Source organism: Pezoporus flaviventris, unplaced genomic scaffold, assembly GCF_033815535.1.
Source record: "Pezoporus flaviventris isolate CSIRO_AGI_PZ_B2104156 unplaced genomic scaffold, CSIRO_AGI_Pfla_v1 ptg000016l, whole genome shotgun sequence".
In the NCBI taxonomy this organism is placed as follows: Eukaryota; Metazoa; Chordata; class Aves; order Psittaciformes; family Psittacidae; genus Pezoporus; species Pezoporus flaviventris.
In genome coordinates this window covers 8,200,608-8,227,852 of record NW_026892564.1, presented here as the reverse complement: position 1 = coordinate 8,227,852, position 27,245 = coordinate 8,200,608, and the positions used below count along the sequence as shown (strand labels likewise).

The 27,245-nt window shown below is 35.7% G+C and overlaps 1 protein-coding gene across 7 annotated transcripts in view; it reads right to left on the bottom strand.

Annotated features, from left to right (window-relative positions):
- Window positions 1–27,245, bottom strand: part of PPP1R12A (protein phosphatase 1 regulatory subunit 12A) — a 117,471-nt gene that overhangs the window by 12,291 nt on the left and 77,935 nt on the right. For 3 of the 7 annotated variants that reach the window (XM_061454700.1, XM_061454698.1, XM_061454701.1), the window contains 12 exons: window positions 24,991–25,118; window positions 22,066–22,182; window positions 21,485–21,700; window positions 20,623–20,717; window positions 17,646–17,768; window positions 15,645–15,806; window positions 15,028–15,204; window positions 12,510–12,600; window positions 11,089–11,286; window positions 10,744–10,909; window positions 8,549–8,667; window positions 7,703–7,812 (listed from right to left, as the gene is read on the bottom strand). In XM_061454700.1, the coding sequence (XP_061310684.1) occupies window positions 7,720–7,812; window positions 8,549–8,667; window positions 10,744–10,909; window positions 11,089–11,286; window positions 12,510–12,600; window positions 15,028–15,204; window positions 15,645–15,806; window positions 17,646–17,768; window positions 20,623–20,717; window positions 21,485–21,700; window positions 22,066–22,182; window positions 24,991–25,118 (1,685 nt within the window). In that variant the 3' untranslated portion in view covers window positions 7,703–7,719. Of the gene's footprint in view, window positions 1–683; window positions 789–1,453; window positions 1,596–2,730; window positions 2,748–7,696; window positions 7,813–8,548; window positions 8,668–10,743; window positions 10,910–11,088; window positions 11,287–12,509; window positions 12,601–15,027; window positions 15,205–15,644; window positions 15,807–17,645; window positions 17,769–20,622; window positions 20,718–21,484; window positions 21,701–22,065; window positions 22,183–24,990; window positions 25,119–27,245 lie in introns of those variants that run through there. The other 4 variants (XM_061454704.1, XM_061454702.1, XM_061454697.1 and 1 more) reach the window with 3 other exon arrangements.

Below are 27,245 nucleotides of genomic sequence, written 5' to 3'. Positions count from 1 at the left end.
AATTTAATCACTACACAGCCTTTGGCAAATAAGGGTAATATAGTATTTCTACCTAAAAGCATTACAAAACAACTTTTTAATGTAATTCACTGGTATTTACATGGTACACATGGAAGACACTTACATACAGGAAAATTCCGGCAAATAGACTAGGAAACACTCTTTCTATAGCAATTTAAGAAGAATTAAACTTTTATGTATGCATTTGCTATTACTGTATTCAGCACTGTTATCTGACAGCAGTTATCTGCAACTGGAGTGCACTATTTGCTCTTCAGTTCTAAGATAAAGCTATCTAACTAGCCAGGAAGAACTTGCAGGTTATGCCAATCTGCCAGCAGGTTTATGAATTAAATCAATCAATCCTGACTGACAGTTGGAATATAAGCTTAACAGTGTAGAAAGTGTATATCCCAACCCAGCAAAGAAGCCCCAGATACATGCTGGCAAGAATCACTACTACTTAAATAGGTAGCAGGCAGTCTCACACATTTTGTTAATAGCTAAAGACCAGAATCCTGCACATATTTCTCGTTAGAAACAGAGAGGTACTCTTCTTCACTCCCATTTTTGGATAAGAAACAAAGCTGATGTCTAGTACAAAGCAGCCTATAGCCTGGGGTGCTTCTAGCTTGCTGTCCAATTTGTCAGTTAAGTACATGCTTTTTTTGTTTCATACAAACCTGAGTGGTCTTCTCCAACTGCAGCTTAAGATCTGTAAGTTCCATATTGGTATCATGTAACTGCGCTTTCAGTTTTTCATTTTCAGCTAGAATCTGTTCATAAAGCTAAGAGAAAATATGCATTAAAAAAAAAAATACCAAATACTCATTCAGTGAGATTAGCTGAAAAATTTAAAAACTGCAATTGAGCTGCAAGTAAAATGAACAAATACATTAAGAAGCAAAAATCAGTTATAGACTGAAAAGATGTTTAGAATTGTAAGAACTGTAACCAAGCTTTTCGAGGAACGAGCAACTTTGTACAGGGAGCATGTAACTTACCTTACACATATTAAAGAAATACTTGCCACTCTTTTTTGCTTCAGTATTCACAGATTAGACACCACAGTAAATTTTGTCAAACTCTTCCTCTACTTTTTAAGCAAGATCTAAACAAATTTTTACATTATATGTATGTAAGCTAGCAAATATAAAAGAATTCACATATGTCTAAAGCAGTTTTAATGATACAATCAACTAAAAAAACCCCAGTATTTATCATAAAAAATGGATCTTGGCTCCTCTGGATTTTTCCCTTGCCTTGAAAAGTGCAAAAGCCAGAAGCTGTTTTGTAATGTGCATTTTCCTCCAGTGTAGTGGATGCTCTGCTCCTCTATTTGGCTGAGCTGCTTTAAGCAGCATTTGTGATGCAATGTGAGATTGTTTCCAGAGACTTTATGAGAAACAGTAATAAAATTCTATTTTCCCACCAAAATTATTAGATCATATACCTTCTTAAAATCAGTGCTATCTTCTTTTTCTAGTCTACTGCAGTATGGTTTTCGATCTTCAAGGTAACTCTGTGACACCGACCGCCCTTGTGCTGAATCATAACGATCACTTGAAGACAGGCTGAGGGATCCCATATCATATCTGTGAAAGAAAAGGTCTTATTATAATTTGTGTTCAAACAGAGACCACTCACTGTATCAAACGTTAGGAATCTGCTGTAACCCAGCTGAAAACAACCAAATGCAATTATGTGCTTTAGTATAGCCACTGTCTTCTAATTTGATGCAAATTTGATTTTTACATTCTTTCAGTACTTCAAGTTGCTGTATGAAAAGGTTTTCAAACTGCTCAGTCTGCCAAGTTCCTGCACCTTGTATGTATTTTAAATTAAAATATTCAAGCAGATATTTACATCTTAAAGCACTTTATGTTAGCTTAGATACTTTAATTATTTATAAAGATCTACTTTTAAAGAATTATTTTAATTGAAGGTTTTTATAAAGGAAATCTCTAAAATATCATCCTAGATGAATTCTTCAGGTTTTATTAGAGAAACCAAGGAGATTCCAAAACCTTTTGTTGTGAATTCTAGTATTTCAGCAGATGTGGTTTATGAAACAAATCTTCAGTAAAGTCCTTATCCTATTCATCACTATATCACAACCAGTATTAACAAAGTCCACTGTTTACTCTTCACTGATCTTGTGCTGTAGCAGTTATATTTAACAGATTTTCAGCACAGACAGAACATAATAAAATCAAATCATTTGAAAGGTCTAACAACAAAACTTTTTTTTTTTTTTAAGGATTGATATTTCTGCATTGCCTTTTAACATATCTTAAGGAAATCTGATATTCAGAGGGTGTAGCACTTTTCTTGAGATTCCTTGCAAACTTTTCATTAGGGTATTCTAAAAGAGGGGCAACAAGATCCTCTTATCTTCACTGCAAAATCTGACTTCATACTGAAAAATCTGCAGGGAACCATCCTATATCCACTGTGTTCTACAGAACGCTCAGCCCGCTTTCAGTGCACTACTAATAGAGAGTCCAGTATATTCCCCAGAATGGAGCAGCCCACCCACACATGATAAAAAATATTTAGTACTGTAGCGTTACAACTGTACAGTTTTCCCATACAATTTCATACAAAGGTTAAATATTAACCTGGCTGACTACTGGGGTTAAGCTGTAGTTGTACGTGAGGAACCTAAAATGAGAATATGTGAACAGAAAGTGTGACAATTTTAAATTAATTTATTTAAATTGCACATACCTTGACAGGCTGTCACTCTGAGGTGGCAAGGGGTGGAAAGAGAGAAAATGAATGGATCAAGTCAGTAAATTTTATTAAATAAAATATATAACAATATGTGAACAAATATGCCTAAACAGTTATGTTAAATGCACACACTATCCAACAGTATGTATTATCTGAACATTGTCAAGCTTCAATATTGTTATGTCTGGAACAGAAAAGAAATATGTTCTAGAATGTGTCTGCCAAAAGAAGATTGCTAAAATATGATTTACAAGGATGTTAACATTATACCCTAAAAGTCTGGACTGGCCTAAACATTAGTAATTTCAGCAGTCGGTGCATTCTGAAATTTGCCTGCCTGTTATCGAAGGCATCAGAACTGTGTTCTGTGAATTCCCTTGTTCTTTTTCCTCTTCTCTATCATTAGCAACGTTTTGAAAGGTCAACAGAATCAGGACTTCACCTCAAAACAGTAATATATAAAATAAGCTACAAGATCATTGTTTCAACATAGCTCAATGGAAAACAAGCTACTATACCAGTAACATAAGGAAGTACTTATTAGACTTAAAATTGAGTGGCATAATTTCATTTTTTGTATTACTTTCATTCCAGGTGAATCCATAGGCACAAAGTTCACTCACTTTATCTGACAAGCAGAATTTAATTAAAAGTGATGACTTAAGAGAGAGGGAGTGCCCTCTAAGAATTACATCAGTCATGCAAACCTTTTTCCCCTCTGGGTGGTCAACACAGACTCACCATTTATTCCAATCATAATAACAGTCTTGAATGAAGACATTTTAGTCAAGGAACTCCACTGATGTATCATCACCTGGATATCCTCCGGTGTTACTCACCTAGCAGTGGCTGAAGCCATCCCCGGAGGTGTATTGGCTGGTTGGGTGGTATGCTTTATTTGGTTTCCCTTTTTAGAAGGAAGCTATTTTTTCAGTGTGCATAGAGGAAAAAGCCACATTCTCCACAATACATGCAATTTCCTCTTTGACACCTTGAAGTGCATTTACTACACAGAGGGTATCAGAAGTACATGCCGTAGACTAACCACTCCTAACAAAACATTGTTATTTTCTGTTAGGGGCATGAATAATGCCAAGAACTTAAGAGACTTCATAGCATACATCACAGTCAGGTGGCACACACCTATACGTAGGTATCTTTTAAGCTACTGGCCACAAGAAGATTAAATTCCACCTAAGCATAAGCCTTATCTTGCATAATTGCATGTCTGAGTAAGATCAGTGTGAGATTACAGAATTCCACCATACAATCAAAGATCTACAGAAATCCCTTTTCCACTGCTTCCTTCTCACCTCAACAAAACAGAGGAAGCTTTGTCCGCAGTCAAAACTTTAGGTTTCTCTTTTTACCTTTAAGGAATGCTGTATGCAGAAAAATGTTAAGCTGGTCCTTCCTTTTAGTGTTCACCTACAATGTAGGACAGCCACTACAAAGAAGTAAACCATTCCTACATTATTTCTTAACAAATACGCTTTCTAAAGGCTGTTTTTTCTTTCCTTCTAGTGGACTCCCCATGGCGCCGTGGGAATGTGAAACCTCCCAGATCTCCATTCCCCTGCTGCACTATAGCTTCCCAAACGGAAAGGCAAGTTATTAAGTCACACAGAGACCATCTTAGAAACAAAATTTTCCAGCTACACAGTGAACAACAAACAAATGGGTAAGGTAAGAAAGCAGTAATTGCTATAGGTAGGAAAACACAGACACAGGCCATTCCCATTCTCCTGGCTGAGGCTGGAAACCTCGGAAGCTGGACAAGGATACCATAATCTTCAGAAAACTACTTCAGCGGCTTCTGTTCCCTGAAAGCTGTTAAGCCCTGCTCCTGCTGCTCAAGAATCATCCAGCCTCCGTACCTCACTGAAAGAACATCACATCTCTCAAGCACATGCCTCTTCTTGCTCCCCTCACTTTTCACAAACATATTTAGGGTTTACTTTTGTAGCACTCTTCTCTGTTTGCTCTGTTTCCCCTTCAGATTCTGTCAGTTCAGCTCAGTCACAATCTTTGACATATAACTAAAAAGAATTATAAAAAGGTGTGACTGTGAGTTTACAAACTTTACATAAAGCTTGTCCGAGGACAAACGATATCAGCAAAGCTATCCCTGTGCATCCAAATCATAACATGGATGTTCTTTGCACAGTCACAGAACAGAGTAGACTGAGCAGCCACCATCGAAGCAGCAGCACACATGCAGTAACAAAAACCTAAACCATACATATCCTTACCTACATGACCTGAAATAACAATTACTTCCAACCCTTCTAACCTTTCAGAAGTCACATACCTGGTATCTCTAGCTAAAACAAAGTTTCAGCCCATTTAATTACAACGTAATCACAGTTGTAGTACCTCATATTGAAACCCAGGTTTCAGGGAAACACTTCGTTATTTAGAATCCTTCGGCTGCCAAAATCTCTTCTCACTTCCTTATTTTTAAATGGCTATCCTACAACTTATTTCTAAGGCTATCCTTCTGGCAGGAACACCAATTTTCTTTAAGTAACATGGTGGGTTTTGTGTGAGTTGAGGAAATTCTCAGCTCTTCACATTAAAAAGCCGACAGAAAATTTCATTAGAACCTCAAACTGTCAAAGTGGAGGCAAAGTCTGACATCTCTTTAATTGCCCTCCTTTATGGACAAAGGATCAGATAAGAAGTAAAAAGGCAGTTCTGAAGGACCAAAAGAACAAGAAAGCACAAACTGAAATCTTACAAAACAGTTCTTTCAGAGACCTCTGAGATAAATAAGAATTTTTTGGCTCCTTATTTTGTCTAAGGTCCTTCAATTTTCTTTGTAGCATGCACCCAAGACCTCCTCTGTTCAGTTTAAATTCTTGAGTTACTGCCAAAGCCTTTGGAATTTTATAGTTACCACCATCTACCTCTGGCTTGTAGCTTCACCAAGCAAAAACAAACAACAGCAGCACCACATAAGGGAGTAACAGAGAATTTCAGTAGATCTGGTGTTTCTGTCTTCTAAACAGCAGTACATCAAATAATCACCAGAACTGAAAAAACATAACTACTTTCTGATTGTCTTTAATTCTAGTTTTTTCATACCTTTCCTTTTCTCTTCCTAGAACTGAGAAGGATTTGTAACCAAATAATGAATTTCTACAATAAAGCAATTAAGATTTGTGTCAAAGTGAAAGCAGATTTAGCAACTACAATACAGAAAGTGCAGTTTCTTCAGGCATTTAAAAAAACAGTAAAAATACACTTTTTGCATGGATTTGGGAACAAACTTCCTCTCAGAATGTTCAAGATCTATTCCACTATTCTATTTCTAAGGTGGCAATATACTGCACTGACAAAAGTAATATATTTAGTGCTCAGTTTATCACTGATAAAATGCTAAATAGTTGTTTATCAAAGAGAGGAAGGTACATGAAAGTTACAGAATGTTTTAAATCTCTGATAAACCATCTGTATGCAAAGGAAAAAAAACAACCCCACACCTAAATATGAAAACGATGAAATCATTATATACGATTTTTAAGACATAGTTAACAATTATAATAATTACAAGGTTAGGACATTTTCTGCAATTTTGACACCATACTGGAAATTCTGTATTAGATTTGATAAAACTTGAAAAGAAAACTTAAACTCACATGAAATACTTGTTTTGAAATTTAATTCACTTTCAGTCTGGTTTTGTATTTTCTGCAGCTGACACAAGAGCTCATATCAACAAAACAAAATCAATTTATGTAGCTAGGTGACAGTGACAGTTGACACTTTCAATTTATTTCAGAACTCTTCATGAACTCAAACGTGATATTATACTGACTTAAAATGAAACCAGACTACTAAAGTCTTCTGTGGGAAGTACAGAGCTAGGAGAATGTTTTGACTCGTAAGCCAAGCCATGATTAGGCAGCCTAATTCTGCACTTCACCATCCCACCCCAACACACATCCTTTTAATTATAGCTTGTAATAGTAATTTTGGGCCTGTTTTATCACTATTTCACTGTAGTTTTATGAGTCTAATTCAATCAGAAGCACCACATGGACATTCTACTGAAATGAATTTTTACAGAACAGAATAGGAGTAATTAAAGATCTAAGGATAATGATATGTACTAGTGGGAGGAAAGGAAACAGGACTACGCATTCATGTTAATGTGACACAGAAATAAAAAGTGGAGCAAACCAAAACCAGAATGAATCTCTTAACTAAAGTATTTAAGGAATGTTTAATGGAAGCTTTTACAAAAAGGAGAGAAATATCATTCAAGTTTTATTCCTCAGTAATGATGCTGATTCTATAATGTGTAACTCCAGGGTTTAGGTCAAGAGAAATACATCCTGCTATACCATTTTATAGTGCAGCTTAAGTTATTACTTCCCTTATAAATCCCTCTTCATCCCACTGTCACACACCACTCAGTTTATAAGGAGTTTCTCCATCAAATCAAGCCTATTATACTGTTATCCACTGACTAATAATGGTGAATTAGGACGTTCTGAAATCTATTTTCTTCAACGGAGAAATCAGGTACATTGTGCTCTTCAGCATTCTATGCTTCATTATATTAACTTCTCATGTTAATTACATTATTGACTGGGGTTAATTTTAAAACGTTTTAATTAGTATGCAGAAATCACTGGACATAATTTATCTGAAAGTAACAGAGCAGATAGAAGAAAAACTTGTGCAAGATAGAAACTGACAGCCCTCCAGTAACTTGCTGGAACATGTCCCTGACCTACACATCAGGAGATTTCACCTATGTTTTATGGATGTTATTTCTATATAATCAGAATGGAAGAGAAAAAAATCCATTTTAGCCATTGTTAACTTGTTAAAATTTGTTATTAAAGCCTGCAAAGGAAATGGCACTGAACCGTAGCCACAAATTATGAATACCTACCTACCTACTGTAGGTACTCTTTTAATTTAATGCAACGGCAACAAAAGTTTTACAATCAATACATATCTGTTAGACAGTTAATGAAGTAATAATCTTTTTAAAATTACCTGAGTTTCTTTCTTATTTGTTCCTTCTTCTGAATCAGACTGGTGTTCCTGTTCATTTTCACTCTGGTAAAAGAGGTGGGAGAGGAAAAACAACTGAACTGTTGAAAGCTTACAGAGATTTTAAGGCATTCTAGACTTAATATGAGAAAATCTAAGAGCAATAGAATTCCACCCAAATCAAATATACGGAGAATATATGGTGAAAATTCTTGAACAAGTGCATGTTTGCAGTACCAGAAAGAGAGGAAACAGAATTTTGCATCTGGCATATGAAAATCTTGCTTTTACAAAATTTCATACTGATTCCATGACAAAGAAGAGGGAAAGGGAATTGGCTGAACCATCAACTCCAACCCTTCTAATCTGACAGAGCAGTTCTTTCAATTTTAAGTACAATTTCTGGCACAACTGTAATGTGCCAGAAAATGATTCTCATTCTTACAGCTTTGGGATGCATGCAATACAAAAGAGTTATTCAATGATTAGTTTTTCCTTAGATTATGATTAATTCCTATTAAGTTATGGTTAATACTATAATAGTTAACCATGGTTAATACATAAAAGTATTCTAAAGTACTTTTCAGCATTATCAGCATAGCTTAGACTTAATTTTGATTATGCTCCCAAAAGCTTCAAAATAGATACAAAGAATATATAACTTGAACAAGCATCAGTTTTTCCAGAATACTTAATTATATGCTGTATTACCCTAAACTATTCTCTATGTTAAGAATAGACTGTACATGTCATATCACTACAAGCTAAGGCTACAGATCAGCAGTAGCAGTTGTTTACTTACATCTTGAGTCCAAAAAGAAACTCCTGTAGATCGTCGTTTTTCTCTTGGTCGCCTCCTTTCCCTTATAGACTTAGGCTGTGACTTATCTTCTTCCTTTTCTTCCTCTTTTTTGCCCCCTTCTGTTAATAACAACTTTCTTATTCATTTAAGTATGACTGAGACAATTCTCAGTCTTTAAAATGTTTACAAACATTTTTTTGACCTGAGATAAAGTGGCTAAAGAGCTTCTCATTACATACAGGGTTTGCTGTAATACACATTCCTCAGAATAAAGCTCTATAATACTATAAATATTGTTCCAATTCTTGAACATCAATTGCAAAATCCTAATTCCAACTCAGCCACCTCAACAAAATGTTTCAATGGGACAGTAATACACTACAAATTGTACTTAAAATTCACATTCCCAATCTGTCATATAATAATTCAAACATCTGTGTCAGTAGATGTAGAAAAGTACAAAATAAGACAAGGTAATTCTTCACAATTCTTTGTCAAACAAAGGCTTTTTTTGCTTGCATCAAGAATTGGATACTAAAACCCAAAAACTTTAAAAATTCTGTTAAATCCTCCTTAGAGTCCCCCATTTCATTACAGTCCTCTCCAGTCTGATCTAAGGAAGAATAAAATGGGATCCCCTTGACTACATTAATACTATATTACAGATTCCCCTTTTCTTTAAAAGAAATGCAATTGCAGTTCAAGCCCAACACAGTATCTCAGGATTGTGTTTGTTTCCCTATATGTTTACAAGTAATTTGCACAAAAAACACCCCATAAACCAAACAACCAAAACCAAACTTGCTCAAGCCAGTTACTTGCCTATTATCATGCAGCCTATTCAGTGCGCTGTTCTTTTATTAAAGAAAACCACAGATTTGAGTTCACATAGAAGCATCACTAAAAATGTGACTTTAGCACCACTAGTCTTTAGAGGTAAGTAAACTGTTCAGTGTGAAGCAAGATTTAAACAGAAAAGAAGGAAACACAAATATTCCTGGTGCACATACACCTTCTCTAATTAAAGAGATGATGGTTTTACCTCTGGGCTTTCAGATGGTAACGTATTTCTCCTCCTACAGTCACAATTTGAAAAAAAGAACCTGCTGTAGCTAATATTTACCCATGAAAATAATTTCTAAGAGCAATCTTAGAAAGAGTTTCCCAGAGTAAGCATGCATTACTGAAGAATCTTAATCCAAATTTCCGTTCATAGTAGGACACAGAGGGGAAAAAAAATCAGGAAGCATATCCCTCAAGTTTAGCTCCAGTAACTTCCTCAGAAAATACAAGTCTAGGGAATATTGCAATACTTCTATGTAGTTTATGGAGATTTGATCAATGGATCATTTAATCTGATCCTCTGTATAACATAATTATAAATTTCAATCAGTAATTGTATTAAAGTTACTGATCAATGACTTGAATCAGTCATGTCAACTGTGGCATGCCTCTGAGACAGTACAGGAAATCACAGTTATCTGTCAACAATGTCTTCTTTTGACAGGCAACTGATCAGGCACAACATCTCTGAGAATTATAGCATGTGATTCATATTTGCAGTAAGAGCAAAATCTCTGTGATGTCAAAGAAAAGCTTTATTTCTGACCTCTGAGTCAAACATCTGATCCTCAGCTTAAGGTTACATGAATCCAGGAAGTACTTAAAAGTACGGTTCCATGAAATATTCTGAGCTACCATTGGAAACGTCTTCTTCCCTTCTTTTTCAGCTGCTAATGAAACCTTGAGAGGTTCTTAAAGCATTAAAGCATTGTTCCAATCCTCCAATATGGAAGGACTGAAAAAAACCTCAGTTATTTCATCAAGTAAAATTCCTCCTTAATACCTGCAAGTATTTAAACTCTGAAATGTGGTATCTTATTATAGTTGATGTGTTAAAGCAGAAATGAAAGCATTATATGGATACCCATGGCAGTATATTTGACATTTCTAAGATGCATCAATGGAAAACATAGATTCACATAATAATCAGCTGCAAAACACCACCAAGTACAGAAAATCATTTTCCTTTTTATGTTCAAGTTTTGGAATTTCTTGTAAAAGTTTGGAGTAAGATACATCCCCAGTGGTCTTACATATCACACCCTATTTGGAATTACCTCTAGAAGCATATGCTGCCCTTTGTTAATTAAACCAAAGAAAAAAACATAACCCTTCACAAACAGTACTCCTACCTCTCTCGCTTTCCTTTGTTCCGCTTCGAGAATAGGCCGAAGTTATACCTATAAGGCTGTTTGGTCTGTTTAGTTGACTTGAAGTTGAAAGAGAGCTAGTGGAGGTGGAGAGCGAAGAGGTGGTTGATGACGAAGACGTTGAAGTTGGTCTATAGCGATGATATGGCTATTCGGCAGAAAAATGTCAAAATTAATTTACCAAGATCAAAAAATAATTAAAATATAGGATATTAAAACATTTACCTAGATAAGTAATTCTTATAATAGTAACAAAATTAAAACATCATACTTGGGAGTTAAGATTCATATGATTTCTCTACCTAAGGACACTCATCATGAAAATACCTCTTCAACAGTTCGGGAATATCTTTGTCTATAATCATCATCTTTAGTTTCAGATTCTTTCTTTTCTTCTTGTTTTTCTTTGTCTTGCTTTTCTTTCTCTTCTTTTTCTTTTTCTTCATTTTCCTGTTCTCTGGTTCGTGTGGGACGACTTCTTCCTATAGTTTTTTCAGCTTCCTGAAGATCTGTCAGTGTTACACCCTGTGAAAACAGCAGTTTTCAGCATTTCAGCAAATGCTTCAATGTATCACTCATATTAATGTAGATGATCGCTATTTTAATGACAAAATTCAGCTTAAGAATATTAAGAATATAAGGAAATATCTGTATGTTCTACCTGTATGTTTTTCTCTTGAGCCTTGGAGCCAAACACCTCTTTTTGATTAGTAGCAAGTGTTTGCTGCAATGTGGTCTACCACAGATTCTCCAGCAACACAATTCTTAGTTTTTTAAATTTAAAAGTAACATCAGTAAACTACGGAGATACAGACTTGGCCTTAACATCCATAAGGAGGATGGCTGGAGTATTTTTTTGTGCTGTTTCATCTGGGACTATGTGCTGATTATTCTCAATTTGTCAGCAGACACAAGAAGAGAAGGGTAAAGATGCTCCAGAGGATAGTGGTTGGTAATTGCTTCACTGCTCAAAGAGCGTTCAAGTGCCATCTGGAGATTTTGCTACTTTCACATCCTCCCCTGTGTTAAGATTACACTGGCAATTAGTGTGAGGTAGATCTGACAGACACTGGAAAGAGCAACCAAATGTATCAGTATGTAAACTAAGAAAGAAAGGCTGAAAGGAGGCATGCTGTGAGATTCTATATTACTAGCAAGTAAAAAATCCCTCTTCCTTAGTACTCCTCCATGTCCATAGAAACTAGGTTGAATGTATTTTTTTTTTATGTCATGGATCTTACTAGCTAGCCATATACTGGTCAGCTCAATCACATTATCTTTATTAGTCCACATACAGAAAAAAAGACTGAGAAATGGAAGTACATAAAGTATGCTAAACCTATTTCTCGAGTATTAAGTCTTCAGTCAGAAGCATAGAGCTGTTAGTTCTTAAAAAACTGAAGTGTTAAACATCTATGTAACATCAAGATACGATTACTCAAGTAAGCCATTTTAACCACCATGCAACCAAAATCTTTCTTTTAGTGGAGGAGCCTGTGCTTTCAAATTTGTATTAAATGACTCTTCGGTGATTAGAAAAAGCAACTTTCAGTACACAACGAAGGTTGTAGAAAAGAAAAGGGGAACAAAGAGGCCAAAGAGGCTTTATTTTATCTGGGACAAGCTGTTTTATACCAGGAAGACCCATCAGTTTATTTGGAGCTTTACTGGGAAATTAGTACTTCACTGTATTCAGGGAGCTACATAGGGATGATTCCATAAATGTGGAAGCTTCAATGAAACTGTACCTGCGTAGATCTTCTAGACTGTCTTGCTTGCCTGGATCTAGCTTTTCTTTGGGACTCTGATTCTTCATCCCGTACTGGAGTGAGGTATGATCTAAAGAGTTAATTACAGACAAAATTGGCAAACAATAACTTTTGTACAAATGTATTAAATGGTCAGAAAAAAAAACCACAACACAATATGACTGAAAACCAAAGCAGTTAGAAGAAAATCTTTATATAAACCAGATTACATCCATATCATAATCACTTATTCATCAAGATTGCAGCCTTAGAACTCAATTAAAATACATCGTGTTTTTCCTACTTAATTAGGTTACTTTTTACCATTTCCTCTAAATATAACCTAAGGTTTTTTGGTATTTCAGTAGTCTACTAACACAGCGGTAGAAGACCTCAGAGTCAATTACACATTTATACATAAAATGTGTGTGCAACTAAACTTCTAGGCATTTAGAAAAAACAAAATGTATTGCTAATGACAAAAAATCTAATTATAGCTGTTGTATCAGAGATTAAAAGTCCTTGAGGAGGTGGTTACCATATTTTTACATGAATCATCCATGCTTTGAAAAAACTGTATTTAAGAATAAATCCTCATACATCCCCCCCCCCCCCCCCCAAATAAGCAGGTAACTCTAATCAAAGCCAAAAGGCTACTAGAGTAGACATACAAGGTCTCTAAACCAGTATTAAAAATGAGATAAAGAATATAGCTTCTCAAACTATTCCAAAAGGATGCACCACTATATAGAATCATAGCTTCATTACTAAAAGTAGTTTGTCTTTACTTTTCAAATATTCTTTGAAGTACTATTTCAAACATACTTTCTAAATACACAGTTTCAATCTGTCAATATGGATTAACCAACTTAATTTCTAAGGAAAATACTTAGCATATAATATTTCATATATAAAGAAGCTTTTCATTTGCATATAAACATACAAAGATACACACACATATATATATGTATCTGTATAGATACAGATAGATATGCAAGTGCTGATACTTAGATCACTATCTTTCATGTGCATTGCAGTAATTATTTCAGTTTTGCTGATTTCTCAGGTTTAATGGGTATTTTATATGCCATCAAGAATGCATCTGTAATAGTATATGACACGATCAGCCCAGAGCCAGATAAAAACAAGGCATTTCAGGCCAACTGCTGATATATAAAACATATATAGTTTATGAGCATTAGTATACACGCACTAGTGAGAGCAAACAAGACAGCAAAAGCCTTAATTCTAAATTTCTTGCTTTTCTAGCTCATCTGAAACTGAAACAGCATTTGCATTTCAAAATATGGACCACTTCTGAAATAAAAGATGTGTTTTGCTGATTTTGCTTTTGATGTGTTGGGTTCAGCCAAATATTGCTACGGAAAATGCTGGTTCCAACTATGGTTGTTACTGAGATGGGTTGGAAGCATGTGTGGGCACCTCCTGAATCATGGCAGAGAACTAAAAAATAATCCTCATTTCAGAGAATTTATTTCATCTCAGTTTTGGGTATGAAGACTATGGAAAACACTACCCCAAATAGGCCTAAAATTATGAGAAATGTTTAAAAGTTATTGCTGTCTTAAGTCAACCAAAGGAATGCAGGTTTCTTCTGTACCCATGAACAACTTCATTATCTTTGTGAACATACAGAGATGCACAAATCTGGTACAGATGCAGAAGCTGCATTTCAAAACTACTACAGAAGAAGCACAGAGATCTTGCATTTCAGCAGGAGGATTAAAGGATAAACATTTATAAATATCTGGAGAAAGAAAAACCCAAGGAAAGTTAACAGGAATTAGCAACCTTTTGCTTCCATAAACAACAGGTAAGAACTCTTTACAGAAACATAAATATGCACCAATCTTAATTCATCCTCAATGTAACACGAAAAACACTGTATTTTTAGAATAACATTTATACCATCTTCTTACTCATTCTTCATACTGAACAGCTCTGAAACCATTGCATTTACAACTGCATATTATGTTTCAAGTAAAAGAGAGCCTAAATGATGCAATGAAATAAACAGAATGTGTTGGGTTCAATACTCCTTTATCAGTAGTGCCAGGCAGACAAGATGACTGAAAAAATGCTACATTGTACCATGTTAGCATACTGCCTGTGGCACAGGAGCTCAATCAGCAGCAACGTACTTGTAGTAAGTAATCGATTATTGATTTTCTTATTTTTAATTTCATGTTTTTATACAGTTCCATTGTGGGTATATTTAGGAGGACTCATTTAATCTATTACAGAAATACAAATATGAAAGTACCATATACCAGATGAGAACCCAAGGCCAGTCAAAAAAATACATGAATGGTCTCTACAGTACTAAGCTCTTACATAAATTGAGGCACATTGCTAGTTGTTTCAGTACACAGCAAGCAAATAAGACTGCTTTACATACTGCACTATCCAAATTTGTGGTATCCAACACATTCCTTGAAATAAGAAAAGAAGAAAATTTTTGTGTAAGAGCAACATTACTCTTAGGACCTTTACACACCTCCGTCTCTCCCTGACCTCTGATGTTGAGGACACAGTGCCAGAAGTAGCTGTAGTCATGGCTGTGGTAGTGGCTGTAGCATTTACAACAGATGGTGCAACAGGAACGGTCACTGCTGTAGGAACACTGTCCTTTTCTTTCTCAGTACTATCCTCAGCCCATAAACGATTTGAGGTACTACAGCATAACAAGCAGCAACACAAAAAAAGAGAAAAGGAAACAGCTAAACAATGAAAGCACTTTACTAAACAACTAATAACATGTAAATTGAGGGATGGATTTTTTTTAAAAGCAAACTGAGAAATGTCTCTACTATGAAAGCTCAACTTGAGCTGTTAAATTGAAACCATTAAGAATTAGCAGTTCGCAATAATGGAACTTTTATTCTTTGCACCCTTCTAACATTCGATTTAGTCTTTTATACCAATATGACAGTCACTTTACAGTAGAAAGCCATTCACAATTTTTGAGCCAAATTGTATAAAATCAAAGCAAATTTAACAGGAAAGTGAAAAAATCCAGAGCCCCAGGATCTACTAAACAAGAACGCATGCACAAACATAAGCACACAACAGACCTGACAAAAAAGAAGACAAGAAGTGTGCTGGTGCTATTACCTGCTTTGTACACCTCCTGATGTAGAACCCGTTGTACTCTTTGTAGTAGTGTTTGCGCTGGCAGGCAGTGTTTTCTGAAGACCAGCAGAAGAGGTAACTGTTGATGCAGTACTTGGGACATTAGAACTAATCAAATCATCTTGTCTTCTACCAAAGGAGCCACTGAAGGAGACATGTACAATGGATGAATTTGTATTAAGTATCTTTGCTCATTAAAATATCACAAAGCTGTGAATTATCCAATAAACTCCTGCCTATGCATTCTTGTGTCTCAGTTGAGTCTCAGAAAATTCTGAGGCAAAAGAGCTATTTTCTTCACTATTTCCTTGACTAGGACTTCTAATTTATGACATCAGAGGGCAGCAGAAGTATGCCTTAGTCCTGACCATTTCTCCATACAAAGAGAAGATAAAAGAGTCTCACTGGTTTGTGTATGACTGTCTTAATCACATCTACTGAAGTACACATGCAGATGGGGCCCCCAGTATCCCATTTTTAAACCGCTGTTTCACCCACACTGAATACCTCAGAAAATGCAGAATTTTACTCCACAGCTTGTCAGAAATGTCGTCAATATCACTCCTTTTATAATTTTCAACAAATTAAATGTACTGGTTTTTTTTTAATCATCCCCGGAGAGATTAACCTCCCACTCAAGCTTTTCCCTTGCTTTTCAAGTTGTAAAAAAGATACAGTGGTTTCTACATTTTTATCCATTGATTCCTCCTGAACAAATTTTATATTACCAAGTCAGGATGTTTTCCCACAACTGAATCTCAGAATCACAGTTGGGACAGACATAACATCATATTACCAACTGCAAAAGATTTAAGGAAAGATGCTTCTTTCTCATTCTGCAGTTGATAATTTTTTCTCTATTACTATCAATTCTATAATGACAAAGAAAAAAATAACTGTACAAGAACAACTAAGGAAATACTCTGTTAAAGCACCACATGCCATTAAAAGTGATGAGTACACTTTGTTTGAAGACTGGAGCATAAATACTGATTAAAGCTAACATGCAAAGATTGCTCTCATACACCAACTACTGATAATTTTCCATCCAGCACTGGAAATCTGTGCATTATCTTTCCTAAACCTAAAGTTAGGAAATTGATTTTTTTTTTAAGATAGGAGGTTAACAAAGATGTAAGACGTATTATGCTGTGTATGAAACAGCCTGTCTACATGTTACTGACAACATCAATGTCAAGACTAAATGAATATCAAGTAGCATGTACATCAGCAGTACATATCAATATGCAGCTTAGCTACCCGAATCTTTTCTTTTGATCTATTCAATTTAGGTATTCATTGCTCCACTAATTCCAATGAACAACTTTACTCAAATAGCTACACTGAAACTACACAATGGAGTAAAGTCAATCATCTCTGTATCTGCAGGATAGGATTCCTTCTGCGAAAATCCTGCAAGACAGGAATTGTGCACGACTGAAAATTAATTTCATTTAGTCTGTATTCAAGTTAGTTTTACATTTGCATTCTAGGATGCTAATATTCACCATAGGGATGGCTATAATCTATCACTATGGAGAGCAGCGCAAAACCTCCGATAATGGTCACGCAAAAACCTGAAGTCAACAGAGACAATATTTTCCCCTTTTTCTTTTCAAATACCAAGCAGAATTATTTGTATTCCAACATATAAAGTAGCTATCTTTGGTTACTGAACTAACCTGGAAAGAGTCAAATGAACCTCAAACTGAAATAAACAACAGGAAAAAGAAAGCATATCATTTTAATTATATAGTAGATGCTGCAACACTCTTAGTAAAAATGGTGTAGCTTTTAAATCAGCAGAGCACTGCATCAGCATAAGTACATACTTTTAAATTATTAACAACATTTCAACATGTCAGCATTCAATTTCAAACTGCCCTTATGAAGTGATTTCAGCACTTCATTTACTGTTTTCTTTTTATAATTTGTAAGCTTATTTTGATTAAAAAAAAAAGCAGCTAAGAGAAAATCCCACACCTTCTTTGATAACTTGTGTTTAATGATGTAGGACCTTCATTCAAACTGTTTTTCTTGACATCTTCCTCCCATTTTCTCCTGGTGTAGGAACTGCCACCACGTATTGAGCTAGCAGACAAGTCCCTGTAAAAAAGATTTTAGTTTAGCAAATTCGTATTAAAGAAGGCTATTCTTGATGTGAGCTGAAAAGGCATTTCACATTAAGTATTAAAACCCTGGATAACACACTTAAACAGAATCATGTGGAACACGAATAAAATGATCTTTATGGACAATAATTTCCAAGCTCCTATGGAAAAATATTACAGTCATGCTAACGCTGTCAGAGATATAACAGAAAACTAGCATTAAAAGAAAAACCACTAAAGAGGACATAATCATCATCAGTTACAAATTGATTTCATGGGCTTTATCACTCTTTGATGTTATAAAAAGTTCAACAGCTGACTAGCCTTTCGAACGCATGATACTGTAGACCAGTATAAACAGGCCTGCAGTAGCCATTCCTGAGTGGCCTGCCACGTATCATTAGCTGACATTACTTTAGTCATAAGGAATTTCCAGCCTGCTGTTGCAGTTTATAGCAGAAAGAAATAACCTTGCAGAAGTTTACTTAGAAAAACCACCTTGAAAAATGAGATGAAAAAACCCTGAATTCTAATAAAAATGTCAGCTCAACATTTAAACTAAAGTTCAGACAGAACAAAAAAAAGTCTTTCACAAAACTATACCTAAAAGGCAGCCAGGTGTGCAAGGGAAAAATAAAACAATGTTTTGTAAAGATGTATTTTATGTTCAGACACCTATGGCCTTCAGAATGTACCCATTTTTGCACAAGAATTTATGCTAGCACTTTTTGCTGCAGTTGGAAATGACCTTAGAAAATGATCAAACACAGGCCAATGTGTTTTTTTCTTACACCAAAATGTCTTTTCCACCCATGTCTTACCACCAAAGAAAAAGAATTCTGAGATGTGATCTGCCTTTGAAAGGTCCTGCTGTATGCCAAGTTTTTCATAATTACTGAAAGTTTCACTTTGCCAGGACACTACATACTTCAGCACTTTTGCTGTAGCACTGGCTACTCGACTGAGGCTGGAAGTCTGAGATTTGTTAACCTAAAAACCCAGCCAGGATTCATCCTGGAAGTCCATTACTCACAGTGGGATGTCACCTGCATTACACTACATCATCGATAAGCTAGACAAGCAGGTGTTCAGACAGGGAGAACAAGAACGCAGCATCTGAGTAACAAGGACAAAGATCTGGGACAAAGGCAGAAACCTCAATAATTTATTAAGGCACCTGAAAGGCAGATGGTTAAATTCTACATGTAAAGAAGGTCAGGCTAAATGTCAAAGAACTCTTACGGCTTCAGGCAAGTAAGCTGGGTTGTCTGCCATATCACACACTAGGCACAGTGCTGGTGCCTAAACAGGTGGGCCTAAAGCAGGCTTCATCTCTGGTTCACCAAAGAATACAGAAAGTTCTCATGTCGACTGTTTGGTCAGCACTGGGACTAATGAGACTGATGACCCAAGTTCACCCAATGCATATGAGGAAAAACTTACTATCGCTGATATCTAGTTTTGGAACTGTGTCTGTGAATGGTTAAGACAGGCACATGAAGGACACAGACCTCAACACTGAGGCAAAATTTAATCCCTTTGTTACAAACAATAACAGCTTCTAAGAAATAAAACCGCAATGAAATATTTATCCCAATCTTAACGTATCACCTGGTTAAGACACTTGTAGACAACAAGAGTTTCTGAGAAGATCTCAAAAGAATAAAAATTGGAATAATGATAATGTCTCTTATAAGCAAACCCCAACTGACAAACTCAGCCTTAAAGAATACAGTACTCCAGAGAATGATAAGCACAAACGAAACTCCAAACTGTCCTGTTACAGACATGCAAACTAAAGAAATTTGGTGAAGCAACACGAGAGATGCTACTTAGGGGAGCGTGAGAGCTAGAATATCCCTGTTTCCAAAAGAATTTGTCACCCAGGGACTGAACTTCAGCAGCAGTATCCTGCAAGCATAAGAAAAAACAGTATTTATCTTGTGTTTGTGCTGAAATGAACCATTCTCAAGAGCAGCAACAAAGAATCTCCTCTTCAGACAGAAGATTTATCAGTCTTACAGACAATGATTATAACAGTACATTTTGAGCAATGAGAGTATTTTCAGTTCACATCATTCAACATTCAGCTATCTAGATTTGATCCAACAGAAATAAGACATTAGGGAGAATTCTAAGTTTTGCATTATGTATTTTATCTTAACTCAAAAAAATGTCCAAGTAGAACTGTAGTAAAGGAGAGAAGTGAAAAATTAGACGTTTCCGACAACGTAAATATGCCATGGAAGTAGCCCTAGCTAGTAGCCTAGTTACTAATAGGTAACAAGCCTATGCACCTAAACCTTCTGTTTCTTTTATACTGAAAGCTACAGAAGTATCAGCAAAGAAAGTAAAAATCTCCAAATGAAGATGAAAAGTCAACATATAAACAATAAAAAATGCTTTAGTAACTTCTGACTTTTGTAAATCATTGTTGCTGCCCAATATAGTTTTAAGAAAAAACTATAAGAAACACCACGTTTTATTATTATCAAATGTAACAGTGGAGACCAGCACTCTAAGGCTCAAGTCAAAGCAGTAAAATGCCTTTAGCACCTTCCAGTAGCTTAAAGTTTACAACTACATACTTTGGATTTTATCTGTTTTCTCCCCTAAGATGACAACACTCATTGCCCAGTTCTCCTCGTTATAAAATAACACGGATTTTAAAAAGGGTTATTACAATCTACAATATCAAAAACCTTCAGGAATTGGATTACCATATGGATTAGCAAAACTTATAGAGAAGGATAATGCTATAATTTAGCATTTTCTTAAAATCTGTAAGTTTGTCAGCCACTCAAAAATCAAGCAATTTTATATTTAACAGAAATTGTAACTTCAGTCACCTGTTCTCTTTCTCATCAATGTCAGAGGTACTGGCAAGTCGTCTTGGTATTGTAGGTGCAACATATGCAAGTCGAGCTCCTTTTCCATCTTTCTCCTGAAACACACGTTTTTTATTAAGTGCTACTGATTATACTGCTGCTGGCTGGAAAATCATCATTATGACAACTTCAGCTGTATTTATTGTGACTTGATTATGCTAGTGATTTTTAAGCTTTAATTAAATGTCATAAGGCCTACATCAGGAAAAGGAAACTATTCACGTTTTCATTCTAGTGAGGAAAATGACTAGATTTCTTTTCTTTTCTGCTTTGCTACAGTACAATTCCAACACTGTTTTCTGAAAGCAGCTGTTTCAGTACTTTCATATAGTATAGCATTATTCTTAATCTTGAAAACATTTAAACATTTGTACCTGAAACAGAACCACAAGTTCTATGCTAGTCAGTTACTACCCCAAATTAGTCCTTCACTTATTTCAGTATTCATTTTTAACTACAAAACCATATTTTTGTAAATAAAAATGACCGGGGAATACAAAACCACTCCTTTTTTGTAAGGTTCTTTTAACATCACTCTCCACGTGATGCCGAAACTATCAAACCTCTGATGTCCCTTAACTGTAAAAACTACGACTAGCATTGCAAGTCCCGAAAAGGGAAAAGCCCCAGACCAATGCACCAGGTCACAACACAGGTACCTACTACTCTTTTAAAGAAAATACACAGAAACTGCATGACTTTTTGGAATGTTGGTAAAGCACAGATGCGTAGTACAGTCTTAATTCTACAGTACATCACAAACATCTATGCTAAATAATGTAGATAATTTCCTCAAAATGTTTTTTCACACCAAAATTATTACCTTTTCTTTGTTGTCCAATGAAGAGGAAAGTCTAGGACTTGAAGCAGAACGCATAACACCTGCAGAGTCCTTTTCTTTCTGAGCTTCTTTGGAAGCAGTAATCTCTGCAAGGGCACCATAACTACCAGTTTTTCTAAGACCTAGCCTCCATGAAGCAGGAGATTCATCTTTCCTCTCTTCTTCTTTGGGAGAAACCTTGGTTGTAGATGTTGGAAACTACAAAACACATGTAAATGAATTTATATTACTAATTTTCATTACCTGCGGTAATTCATGCTCCTTGCGGAGATTTGAGAATACAACTCTTTTTAATAATCACAGATGTGTTGAACTGGTAGGGGAGTTTTAATGAGACATAACCTACACACTCTCCTCTTTAAATTAGTTAATGAGGTAAGAAATGTAAGACTGGTCAAGGTATACTACTCCTCTACAAGTTAGCTTAGAAAAACCCACACTTTGTAATAACACACTGTGATCAGGAGATGCAAACTTAGAAACATGCAAATCCAGTATCAACATTTTGATTAAATATGTTATTTTGCAACCTGTACACAAACCTGTGCACACCAGAACCTCACCATCGATTTTTCACCCTTATTGGGCACAAGAACAATGCCAGTTTTGCGCAAGCCCTGCCTCCATGATGCAGGATCTACTGACTCCGCGACAGGCATGATAGGAGGAATGAAATCATACTAAAGCCATTTAAGACAAGACAAAGATGAAGATGGAAAGAATGGAAAACAGAAACAAAAGGTTGTTTTAAAACTACATAGTTTGTTCCTATGTTTATGTTATGTTACACCACAAAATACCAAAAAGCAGTAAGAGACTTAAAACCTTAGTAACAGATTCTTATTAAAAACACAGCATGTTTAGCTACTTCAGAGACAGAATTATAGTTTGAATAGAAGAGGACAGCAAAGCCTGTTGACCTAACAAGGTTCATGACCTAAATCCTCATATGGTTGAGAATACTGGAAGATTCACACTATTATACCTTTTATCTTCTTACTATATTTCATTCATATCCCCTAATCACATCCCATGCTAGCTTAGATACCAAACCCCATACCTTCACTCCCAAACTCACCGTACTTCAGTACCCTCAGACAGAAAGCAGCATTACTGAATGCCATACAGACTGAAGAAAACCCAGATTCAAGCTTAGTACACTGCATCTGCACCACTTGTGAGCAACATAGGGTTTGGCCAGCTGTGGTGTAAAAGCAGAAGAGTTAAGTGCAGTAGCACAGACGGTGCAAACCTGAAAAGGCAGGTGCAAGAGTATGTACAACATCTCACATGCACTGCTGTTTTACCTTAAGTAGTAAAACCAGTTTAAAGCCTTTCTGCTCATTGATAGGAGCTGCAACTGCTTTTCTAGATCCCATGCACTTGCTATGTTACAAGACGATTAGTCTTGATACAAATGTGCATTTATTTTGTAGCTACAGAAGACCCTGAACTTTTCACATATAGTAATAGAAAGATAACTCGTTTACTTTTAACCTGTACCTTTTAAGACAAAAAGATAAGCCGTTAATTCCTGCATAATAAAATTAGAACAAACAAAATGCCAGTATATTAATGATTTATAAAAGGTTACCATCCAGCTGACAATCAAACTTACTATAAAGCCGGTGTGGCCATCTCCCCCACCCCCCTAATACATTGCCATTTAATCTCATATCAAAAATTGTGTATATTTGATCATTCAACTCCAAATATCAACCCACACTCCAGCTAGCAACAATTTGCTAACATTCTATTGCTGAAGATCATATAACTAAGAATGTTTTTGCATAATATGAGATGAATTGATTAGAAGGGACAAGCTCGTAAACTCCCAACCTCAAGGTGAAGTTTAGGCAATTACAAGAAAAAGTCTGTGTTTGAAGTGTGAGGTAGAATCTACAGCATTCAAAGATAATTAAGTGCAGTAAGAAAAGTGGGTGGAGAGCACATCAGTTTAACTGCCCAATTGCCACAAATGCTTGTACTACTGAAGTGATTTCAAAAGATAAACTGTATGAAGTAGGCCTATTTCCTTGCAGTAAAATTCACATTATATATTTGAATTCTTTCCAACAAGCCACAGTTAGCAAACCAGCAAATTACTCACAAAGTCTTCCCTCCCTCATGCATTTGCTACAGTTTGTATGGAGAACTTGTACCTCTTGAGCTCTGCACAGCTCCTGAGCAATGAAAACACAGCTCTCATTACAGAGAACCATAATTCCTTACTAGCCAGCAGACAATGTTTAGATGAACATCACAAGATCACCCTGGAATCTAGCTGTCTGCCCAGTCACAAAGTTCAGTGAAGGGAAACAGGAGTCATTCCTGCCAGTGAGCCATGCCCACAGTTCCCTTTTTGCTCTCATGTTTTTTTGACATAAATCTTGTGCATGTCAGTCACAATGACTTTTGTAAAGCATCTCTTGGGATCAGGAAGGTTGGCCCAGCTCTATTGTACAGCATCACGTAATATGATGCAGTTGGGCAATATATTCCCTGCATCTGTGACATGAAAGCATACTTTGTAAGATGAATCATCATTAGGTTCCATTGTGAATATGAAAGTAAAACTCCAATAAGCTCCCAGGAGCTAAATACAATGCATAGTATTCACCCAGCAGTACATCTTCTCTACTCTCTAAATATCACAGCTACTAGTTCTCTTCAACATGCTTTTCAGCAGCATCAGTAGAGGGTCAGACCTTGGTTATGATGTGAACAGAAAAGCGACAATGGCTGAGAAATGAAGCCTTACTAACTTGCTATCCAGTTTGCTTTGATATTCTGAAAGTTTGACTCGTATACCACCTTCCGACTATGCATTTTTATCTACTCTTTTTTTCATATCCTTCACAAGCAAAACTAAAAAGCTTCCTGTACACAATATGCCTTTGCTAGATGTGGTTTTGAGCTGTGCATTGAATAAAAAACACGTGTCCCAGTCCTCTAGCCCATCCATGAGGTCCTAACAATACTGAAAACAGGGTTGGGACCTACAGCACTCTCTACTTCTTTCTGCTATCTTTTTCAACTTTTGCACCTAAGTACTAGCTGAGTGCTTTTAAGAGCTCCTGAAAGCACTTCAGTCATACTTAACTTCCTTAAGTGCATCACAAACACAGGCACAGAGAGACACTAGAACTGCAGTTCCTAAAAATTTTGGAGGAGTCTGCCATAGAATGAAGTTTAGCTTCAAAAAAGCAAGAACTCCACTCACTGCGCAACAGATTTTTGCTTTTTGGAAAGATGCTCAGCTGTTTCGTAGTTCTGTACATTACACCCCTGTTCAGAATCAAAACCATTCAAAACTTTAAAAAGTTGAACACAGTTTCTGCAGAAAAAGACAGAATATTTTAGGGATCCATGCATATTTTCATCTATTCACTGGATAACCCTATCCACTTTTTATACAAGGACCAAAAAGTGTCTGCTTGCACACAGAAACAGAAATCTAAAATAATGAGAAAGGTATTTTAGTTTACCTTCTTAACAGGTGATGTAGGTGCCCCCTGGACACCAGCTACAGAAGGTGCTGTCACAGCTACTGATGCTGATTGTGTACTTGTGGTATTTGCATTGTTGGTTACAGCTGCCAAGGTTTTGGTCTTATCTGCAAAATATTTACAAGATTTTAGTTTTCATTTTTCATTCACAATTTCTTCACTTCTACAAGACAGATTCTAATTTCTTTTGAACAAATCTGACAGTCAACTTTCCAAGCAGCATTTTACTATCTATTCCTTGGGGTTTTCCCCCTCATTCCCAATCTGTACCTTAGGTCCCTCTTTTTTCCATAATGGTCATGTATATAACATTTTGATTTTGTCATTCAAAAAGTGTTAAACACTCAGAGATGCAGATGCAGAAGTAAAGAACCATTCAGGTTGAAACTGACCTCAGGACATAATCTAATTCAACCTCCTACTCAAAGAACAGTTAATATTGCGTACAGACCAGGTTGCTCAGGGCTTGATGAGTCAGGTCCTGAAAACGTCTAGAGACAGAGAGTCCACAGCGTTCCCAAACCATCTGTATTTGAGTATATGGCTCATGACCATACAATTTTAACAGTAGGAGGTATGCTGACATGTAACAGTTAATGTGAACTGCAGAGGATGTTGATCCAAAGTGAAATATTTCACTGATGCAGTGAACAAATACAGAAAAAATCAGCTTACACGTCTAACTGCACTTAATGGAAATTTCTCTTTAAGCACAAGTGAAAATAAGTGGTGGCAAACTCCTAGGTCATGGTGATAAAAATGTTCAACAGGGCAATGTGGACTGATAATATGATTTAGATGATGTACAGGGAGATCTGCCGGAAATCTGCAAATGAGTAATACAGCTTTAAAATATACAGGAAAATTTATCAGGAGTGGAAGGAGAAAACTGTTTGTTTGGGTTTTTTTTACAACTGTATTCTGAAATTATTTCTGACAATTTCAGAACAGGACTGCAAGAATATAGTTGTGTGCATGACTGAGCTAAAACCAACTTCCAAAGCACCACTAAATTACTTTAAGCAAAGTAGGTTAACAAACCTGAACTGCTGAAATTTGTTTACCTCCTTTAGGAGACATATAGCTTCATATTCGTATTTTGCTTCTTGGTCTTACAGACAGAAATGCATTTATTCTTAAACTGTATTCAGAATCAATGAATCAGAATGTTTATTTTAGGAAAAAAATTTTAATATCCCCATAGATTAGAAATCAGAGTTTCCAGCACTGCAGAATATTGAACTCTACTAAACTATTTTACTACCAGAATGCTTCTTAAAATCTTACAATTTTTCACTAGAAAACTGCCTTAAGCTGAATAATGGGAAAAAAGGGAAGTACAAACTTGGAATTTAGAGATGCAGCTCTACAGGGAAAAGCTTGAAGTCTAGCTTGCCAAATAAAGTATGATAAAGCCTTGTTGATATTAAAAACCCCAAAGTTTACATAAATTAATTCTTGTGTCACAGTCATATTTTCCTGGCACGAACTATCTACTGGTAACGAAGAGAACACAGTTACCAGAATCATAGAGTTCAGGAGACATTACAGTTAGCTCAGTGACTGAGAAATTACTACATGTTATATATTTAATGTGGTTATGAAAGCTCAGTCTCTGTAAATAAGGGATGCAAGTATACTAAGGTGAAAGACTAATTACAAAGCTTGATAGATTTATTTTTTTTTTTCCAGCTTGAAATGCTGGTTTATTTAAAAACACAAAAATAATTAGGCCATTAACAGAGTTTGGTTTCACAATTTATTTTTATTTCTGCCTACATTAAATATTTATGATACATTGGTTAGCTCTAAAATCCCTCCTTAGTCTTAACTTTTCAGATAAAAAAATTTGTAAGAATGTTCAAAAATAATGACAGACGGCTCAGGGTTACTTATTTAAAGAAGTATAAAATATTAACAAGGTATTTCTAATGACATTTATGCCTTTGTATTGCATTGCTGCACTGTAATTCTAAAATTCTTTATCAGGATTCAACATACATCTTGAAACACAAATCACCTGATATTTGTTTTGTGATTTGGAGGAAGGTTCAATGCTGTTCTTAAATCACTACTTGAAGATTCTGACAACTGTTCAAGAAAAAACCCATATCAATTCCACTGAAGATAGAAGTACATAATATGTGTTTCTTTGCATACAATTCCAAACTTTTCAAAGAGATTTCCTCTTGTAATACAGTATATAAAGTAACAATTAACGCTAAAATATCACA